The 8,593-nt window shown below is 35.0% G+C and overlaps 1 protein-coding gene across 1 annotated transcript; it reads right to left on the reverse strand.

Moving 5' to 3' along the window:
- Positions 1 to 679: 679 nt before the first annotated feature.
- Positions 680 to 5,812, reverse strand: LOC112782241 (probable terpene synthase 2). The gene is made up of 11 exons (XM_025824588.3): positions 5,616 to 5,812; positions 4,995 to 5,128; positions 4,529 to 4,747; positions 4,244 to 4,385; positions 3,897 to 4,142; positions 3,333 to 3,397; positions 2,507 to 2,658; positions 2,302 to 2,396; positions 2,088 to 2,183; positions 1,056 to 1,095; positions 680 to 980 (listed from the first exon to the last, which is right to left on the reverse strand). Exons 2-7 carry the CDS (start codon positions 5,039 to 5,041, stop codon positions 2,541 to 2,543), a joined length of 837 nt encoding a protein of 278 aa, XP_025680373.1. The 5' UTR covers positions 5,042 to 5,128; positions 5,616 to 5,812; the 3' UTR covers positions 680 to 980; positions 1,056 to 1,095; positions 2,088 to 2,183; positions 2,302 to 2,396; positions 2,507 to 2,540.
- Between the last annotated feature and the right edge of the window lie 2,781 nt (positions 5,813 to 8,593).

Raw genomic sequence — 8,593 nt, forward strand, 5'->3', positions numbered from 1 at the left:
AAAATCCTAAATCTGAATCCTAATCCTAAAGAGAGAGAGAATCTCTCTCTAAACTAAATCTAATTTATGGAAAGTAAAAATTGGCGAGCTCCCTCTGAATGGATGCATTCCCTCACTTCATAACCTCTGGTCTATGCCTTCTGGACTTGGATTTGGGCCAAAAAGGGCTTCAGAAATTGCTGGGAGTGTTTTCTGCAATTTCTGGTGCGTGGCCTCTGTCACGCGTCCGCGTGGGTCACGCGGTCGCGTCATTCGGAGCTTTTCTTGCCACGCGGTCACGTCAGTCATGCGACTGCGTCATGTGCGTTCTGCTTAAGGCGCGTGGTCGCATCAGTCATGCGGCCGCGTCGCTGCTTCTTCACGCTTGGCACGCGATCGCGTCGTCCATGTGATCGCGTGGATGCCAGTTTCTTCAAGGACTCCGTTTTGTGCTTTCCTTCCATTTTTGTATGTTTGCTTTCCATCCTTTGAATCATTCCTGCCTTAGAAGATCTAAAACTACTCAACACACTGATCACGGCATCGAATAGAATTAAAGGTGATTAAAATAATTAATTTAAAAGCATAGGAAACATGTTTTTCATATACATCACATAATAAGGAAGGAAAAGTAAAACCATGCAATTAATATGAATAAGTGGGTGAAGGATTGAATAAATCTCTCAAATTAGGCACAAAATACATCATAAAATATGGGTTTATCAATAAACAAAGTGTTGATACATCAATTATAATAACAAGTAACAACCATACATCAATAATGTGTATTGATACATCAACTATTGTCCTCTAATTAAGTCAAAATATACAATAAGGTTGCTTAATTAGGTTCTAAAATTGGAACTTCATCTATATAGAAACCATTCATCATTATTGTGTCCATTAATTCAAACAATGGGGTCATGAATTGATCGTCTGCCTCAGGCTTCTCTGCCTCCTTATATTTTTCCATTTCTCATCTGTTTCTCAAGTATCAAATTCTAACAAAAATAAAAAAATAGTGACAACATAATCTATTATACAATGTATTCTTGAGATGAATAAGTGAAGCTCACCTCAACATCTGGTCTAGTTCTAGTGACTTTCAATTTGGGGCTGCATGAAGAAAAGTCTTTGTCACTCGTGGCTGAAGATTATGATAAACATTCCCAAATTTGTAAAATTTCACAGATTAGGGAAGTGATATTACAAAATAGAAAATGATACATAACATACAGGATCAAAATTTTCTTGTTTACTATCATTACAACTTCACTATTTACATAACCCATGGCCAACCACTAGACAACCTCTCCACATGCAATGGTTAAGTTGTGCATAGGGCCACCCTAACCACTTCAATGATGAAAGGGTGTAAGAGAAGAATTCATGTTTCTTCCAAGGCACAATCTTAAATTAACAAGTTACAAAGCATGTCAAGGACCTATCAACTACAGTTCTTCTGGTCATTGACTATTACTTGGAGTCATCTAGATATAATGTTCCATTTGAATCTAATTATATAACTAACAGCTCAACAACAACAAGAAATAGCATTCAACACAGAACTATTCAGATCTAAACAATGAAAGCATATTGAATAGAGAAACCAAAGTAAGCATTTTATCACTGGACTTTCTAGTTGCTCCTGGTCATTGTACTATGGAATAACTATATACAAATTGGAAAAAAATGTGCAATAATGGTGATCAAGAGGGATAACAATGGCCGAGAACAATCAGTTGAACATTATATTTAAAGGAGCTCTAATATAGTGGTGATCTAGATCGACATCGTTTAATAGAAAGAAGGTAACCTTTTGCATATTGAAGCAACAAGATCGACATCGTTTAATAGGAAGATATAATAACTAAGAGGACATATAACTGCAGTTATAGCTCAAGGTTCAGGAAGGTATAACTTCCCTTTAGTCTTTGCTTCAGTTAAGCATCCAAAATGGTGTTTGTTATTACTCTATTAATTCATTAAAATATGGAAAGCTGAACCAGTTAAGGATACCATAAGTGTTTGTCATATTAGCATGGAAGCAATCTTCAGAAGTTGATAAATTACAGATGTGAAGACATTTTCAATAACAGCATACTTACATAAAGCTCTATATGTATGTGAGGATTTTGTAGAATGCTCCGAACAAGACGCATCAAGGCAAATAAAATTGTTAAATTATGCAAGTTTTGTGCCACCTGTTATGATATTGGGAAAAATATTAAAGAAGAGTGTTTAAGTCTCTTTTGTAAGATATGACTATATCATTCAAAGATTAACCAAAAAAGAATGTCACTGATATAAACTTGTAAGTACCTCATCAGCTACAAAGCGTAAGAAATAAGGAACCAAAGGATGGAGTCCCGTGTCTGTTGCCAAGCTAATTAGTGCCCTTCTAAAGGGAATAGAAGCTGGCTTATTTAGAACTAGCTCAGTTATTTTGTCAAAGTAAAGTTGCAGAAGAAGAAAAAAATTAAAAGGCATACAAGTTAAAAGGCATGTCATGTATATGTATATATACCTTTTCTTTATCTCTGTTGTTAGCTTTGGTTGTTTTACAACTGAGTTTCCTCCTCGTAGAAAGCTTTCTTGTACTCTTCAGCTTCCTTTATGATTTGATTACGCATCTCCTTCTCCTTTTTCTCCTTTTCCTCAAGATGGATTGCATTTTGACTGAAGCCATGGAAATTATTATGTAATCAGAAGAAATAGTAAATGAGTAATGTTTCATCATTGCCTTAATTGGAAAACAAATCACTAACATTTACATCCACTCTTTCAATCAATCCAATTCAAAAATTATCATAACTTCATCAGTTCATAACAAAATCAATGCAGCATATCAGAAACTAGAAGAACCATTGTACGGAACGCATAACTTGCACTAAAACACGTGAAAAAAAAATAATATATATGAATCTAACTGTTGCCAGAAAGTTCAAAAATGTTTGAACAGCATAAGAAATACTAACCTTACTCTGAAAAGGAAACACAGAAAACAAGTTTCGCTCTTTTCCATATCTCTCAGGAAATTCATCAAACACATGGCAAGCGTAACAATACTGAAGCGAGACAATCTCTCAAGCATGTTCCTCACTTCCTCCAACAACAATAACAACACAATTAACAGGGAAATTGAATTGATACCTTGAGAAGCTCATTGGCTTCAAGTGTCTCAATGAAAGAGGTTGCAAGATTGGGGCTAACACATCACAGATTCTCAACAGATTTAACTAATTGAAGTACACATCACAGATTCTCAACACATGCTAAAAATAGAATATTTTAGCTTTACCTAGGAGCAAGCCATATAAACAATAAAATGAAAAGGAATTCGAAAAACCAACCTTGATTGGGTATTTAACTTCCCCCTAGCATTGGTCATCTTTACAGCTTGCACTACCTCTACAACCTGTGTAAATAACCAAGCTTGTAAATGCTCACCTCCTCCTACTTTTTATAAAATTCAAGAAAGAAAAGAGGAAGAAGAATAAATTAAGCACAAAATAGAAATTGAACAACTTAGCTTCCAAGTCATAATTAAGAAAACCTCGGGTCACCAAGTTCAATAATCATTACGATTATATCAAATATCAATGGGAATTATCTACTTGGTCATTTGTTAAAACCTTAAAATTCATAAACTAGTTAAATTTTAATTTCTTCCCAGTATTATCACTAATGAAACTAAAAAAAAAAAAAGAAATAATTAGAATACAATCGCTACCTATATATATGAAGACATCCATATTTAGCAGTTAATTACAATTTATAAAGTAACTAAAAAAGTTTGAAGTTCATGCAAGTAATTTTGATAAAAAAATAAAAAACAAAAAAAAAACAAAAATTTTAGACATTTCTAGTATCAATTAAGCATATATTTATTATGTCATAATAAACAAATTAAATACCTTATGTGAGCCCATATCATCCCTGAGTCTGCCAATAAGTGACACAACTTTTACAATTTTTGGATCACTCATTATCCAATCAAATAGTTGTTTTGTTGCAAATCCTACCAAACCAAGAAAAGCTATGATCTGAAGTGGCAAGGTAGAAGATATAGCTCCATTAACCTTATACTCATCATATGTTGGAATATAGCCCCCATGGCACCATTTTGCTTCAACCAAGTAGGATTGTGCCAAGTTAAAAAACTGCAAGTAGAATTTATAAACCAAATAATAATTAGTTGACTATTTTAAGGTTATTAATCATAATATATTTTTTAGAAAATATCAAGAAATTAGAGGGCTACCTCTTGTTTAATATGTTGCAACACCAAACATGAAATTTCATCCTTTGAAGTCACTGACTCTATTTCATCCCACATTTCTAAAATTGTATTAAATACGGTTTTCATGCATTCTGGAAGAGATTTAATGAGACTAATATCCCACCTAAGGAAAAATAAAAAAGAAGGAAAATTAGATAGATAAAAATTGCATAGTAAACGAGTTACACATACATGAGTTTGAATAATACATAAGAATTGCTACAATAAATTAATTATGTAGATTATTTTTAGATGTAATAAATCAACCTTTGGATTGCCTGTGTGAAAAGCTCAAGTTCTTGGAGTGTGCCATAGGCATCATAAGTATCATCAAGAAAAGAGATGCATACAACCGATTTGGTCATCAACATTCTTGCAGTGCTATATTTTGGATCACAGGATATGGCTAATGGCCAAAAATATGCTTCAACCACTCCTTCTTTTGCATAAGGGATCTTTATCAAAAACTCACCGGTTTTCCACCACCTGCAAGAATATTTTAATTACACCAATACCGGGGAACTAGTGGTCTTATGTTGTGCTCCTTAAGACTTTGTTACAACCATGAGTTTAGGGAAAAATTTTTAATTTCCCAATTAATACTCTCCAATTTTCTAATATTATTCATAGTGAACACTGTTAACATGTACAAGCTAAACAGTACACCAAGAGGAGACGAGAGATGCTCCAAATATTTGTATATTAAAAATCATGAACCATGCAGATGCAATACCTCTTTGAGACCCGTAAGACTTTCTTCAGCATCGTGCAACTCTGCATCTTTTTCAGATATAACTTTTCTGGCTTTGTCAATTTTTGTCTCTGCCTTGGTTTGTAGGACAGACAAAGCAAGTTGAAAGCAATGGCCTACCATGAATTTTAGGTCAAAAAAACTTCGATTGCAGAAAATAATTCATCAAAATCAGAGTAAACCTGCAGATTCAAATAAAACATAATCTCTTATCAACAGAATATTTTAAAATTTCAAACAGTTTTGCATGAAACATATATGACAACAGAAAATGCATATGCATACCTCCTCCTCTTCCTCAGCAATAAAAATGAAACTAGTCAATGCATTCAGGAACCTTGATTTCACGAACAAGTTTATAAGAACACAATAAAAAACTATAACAGTTACAAGTTCTTATCATAGAATAGGAAATAGAATCATAGTGATGGAACATAGGATAATATAATTAGAGTTAGAGATGGTATTGAAAGAGAGAAAACAGTGATGAAAGAGAAAGGAGATTAGGGTTAACTACATAGCTGAGGCAAAATCGAAGAGAGAAACACAGCAACACACGGAAAAGAGCAAGCAGTAGTGGCGAGATCGAAGAGAGAAACGCACATTAGGGTTTGAAAGGGAGCGATGCGAGCAAGGCCGACGGAAGGGCTGCGACGAAGAAGAACCGGGAAGGAGTGCGACGGAAGGGAGCAATGTGAGCAAGGCCGATGGAAGTTGAGTGCAATGGAGGTTCAGTGAGCCGGCGGTGCAAAAGCTGATAGCGCCGCCGACGAAGCATTCAGAGGAATGAGTGTGGAATCGCAAAAGTGTGGTGTGAAATGATGAGGTATAATCGTGATCTTTACATCTTTATTCTAATATTTCCGACAGAAATTTTAAATTACAGACGAAAAATCTGTCTGTAATAATTTAATAAATGCAGCATTTTGTCTATTTAATTATAGACGGATTTTTCCGTCTGTAACCATTTCTCACGAAAAAAATTAATTTTTTCGACAGAATTATGGACGGATTTTTTTTCCGTCTGTAATTTATGCTAATTCATTTTGTTGTTTTCGGACAAAAAATCCCTCTAAAATTCTGTTTGTATTTCCGTGGGATAAAATTCATCAGAAATATCCGTCTGTAATAACTAATTTTCTAGTAGTGATATATATATATATATATATATTTTCGCAAGCTTTTCACTGCTTTTTCTTGCTTCAAGAATCAATTTTATGATTTTTCAGATTATCAATAATATTTTTCCTTTTCCATCATTCTTTTAAGAGCCAACAATTTTAACATTCATAAACAACAAATTCAAAAGACATATGCACTGTTCAAGCATTCATTCAGAAGAAAAAAAGTATTGTCACCACATCAAAATAATTAAACTAATTTCAAGGATGAATTTGAAATCATGTACTTCTTGTTCTTTTGTGATTTAAAACATTTTTCCTTTAAGAAAGATGATGGATTCATAGGACATTCATAGCTTTAAGACATAAACTTTAAATTTTATTAATCATGGAATAAAAATAAGACTCAAAAATAAATATAAGAGCAGACCAATAATAATAGAAGACAAAATTAAAAACAGAAAAATAAATGACTCTTAAAATAAATTCCTAATAATAAAGGTTATCACAAAGTTAGGACTCAACAACCTTGATTTTGAGAAGTGGATGCTCCTTCAATCTGTGGGGTGTTTGGTCCTTCAAGGAAGAGCTTCTGGCGCTTCAGCTCCTGTAGCTCACACCCCTGCTTCTCCTGTTCCTTAAGTAGCTTGCAGAGCATGCAGTTTTGATTCTGCTGTTCTTCCTTAAGTTGATCCACAGCTTCTTGCAACTTGGTGACAGATGCTTCTAGGCGGGTCCAGTAGTCAATTTCAGGGATTTCTGGGAGGAACTCCTGCGCCCTCCTTTTGATGGAGTTATCTTGCACTTGTTGTCCTTCCATTGACTTCTTGGTGATTGGGTGTTCGATTGGGATGAATTCATCTACTCCCATCCTCACCCCAGCATCTTTACATAGCAGAAAAATTAAGCTTGGGTATGCCAATTTGGCTTTAGTGGAGTTCTTGTTTGCAATTGTGTAAATCTCACAAGAAATCATATGATGAATCTCCACTTCGTTTCCCAGCATAATACAATGAATCATCACTGCTCTTTTGACAGTGACCTCAGAGCGGTTGCTAGTGGGCAGTATAGAACGCCCAATGAAGTCCAACCAGCCTCTTGCGACTAGTTTGAGATCTCCTCTCTTGAGTTGGTTTGGGACACCTTTTGAATTGGTTATCCACTTAGTTCTAGGGAGGCATATGTCCTCTAGAACTTGGTTCAACCCATTATCTACTCTCACCATTCTCCTATTAAAGGATTCTGGATCATCTTGTAGTTGAGGCAGTTTGAAGACCTCTCTTATTTTGTCTAGGTGGAAGTAAATAATTCTCCCCTTGACCATAGTTCGGTAGGTATGAAAGGTGGTTCAGTTATTCTCTGCTTATCTGTCAGCCACAGATTTGAGTAGAATTCCTAAACCATGTTTCTTCTAACCTTTGTCTCAGGATTAGCTAGAATTTCCCATCCTCTGTTTCGAATTTGCTCTTGGATCTCCGGATATTCGTCTTCTTTCAGATCGAATTTAACTTCCAGGATCACTGACCTCAGACCTATTATTTTGTGGTAATGGTCTGCATGTTCTTTGGTTAAGAACCTCTCTTGATTCAAAAGACTCTTTGGAGTATTCTCTTTCTTGCCTCTTGAATTGGTTTGTTTTCCCTTAGGAGCCATGATCTTAATGAGTCTTAGCTCGGTGATCAAGAAAAAACACACCAAACTTAGAGGTTTGCTTGCCCTCAAGCAAAAGAAAGGAAAGGAGAGAGATAGGAGGAGAGGGAAATTCGAATGGTGAAGAGGTGGGGATGGCCGAATGTGTATCTATAAGTGGAGGGAAGAGATTTCAAAAATTTGAAAAAGATATGACATAAAGATATGATTGGTAAAAAAAATAGAACCATGATATGAAAAAGATGAGATTTATAAAGAGGTTAAATCTGAAAATTTGTTGATGCATCTAAGAATTAAGAGATGATATGATGAGTTGGAAAAGATTTAGAAAGAAATTGAGAAGATACTTGAGTTTTTGAAGAAGATTTGGGAAGGATTTGAAAGAAATTTGAAAAGGAATTTAGAAAATTGTTGAATTTTTGAAAATTGAAGGTGAATGATGAAAATTTGTAACATGTTTATGCAGAAAATTATGAGTCAAAACATGAAAATTTGAAAAATTTTGAAGTGGAAAACAAAATCTTCTCCCCCTGCCTTTCTGGCATTAAACGCCCAGAATGGTATCCATTCTCGCGTTTAATGCCCATATATTGGCCATAGTGGGCGTTTAACGCCCAGCCAAGTACCCTGGCTGGCGTTAAACGCCAGAAATATTTTGTTACTAGGCGTTTTTCTGAACTCCCAAGATGCTGCAAGTATGGCGTTAAACGCCCAGAATGGCACCCATTCTGGCGTCTAACGCCCAAAATGGTATATTTTCTGGCGTTAAACGCCCAGAATGGCACCCATTCTGGCATTTAATGCCCAAAA

Source organism: Arachis hypogaea, chromosome 20 (genome assembly GCF_003086295.3).
Source record: "Arachis hypogaea cultivar Tifrunner chromosome 20, arahy.Tifrunner.gnm2.J5K5, whole genome shotgun sequence".
Classification (NCBI taxonomy): Eukaryota; Viridiplantae; Streptophyta; class Magnoliopsida; order Fabales; family Fabaceae; genus Arachis; species Arachis hypogaea.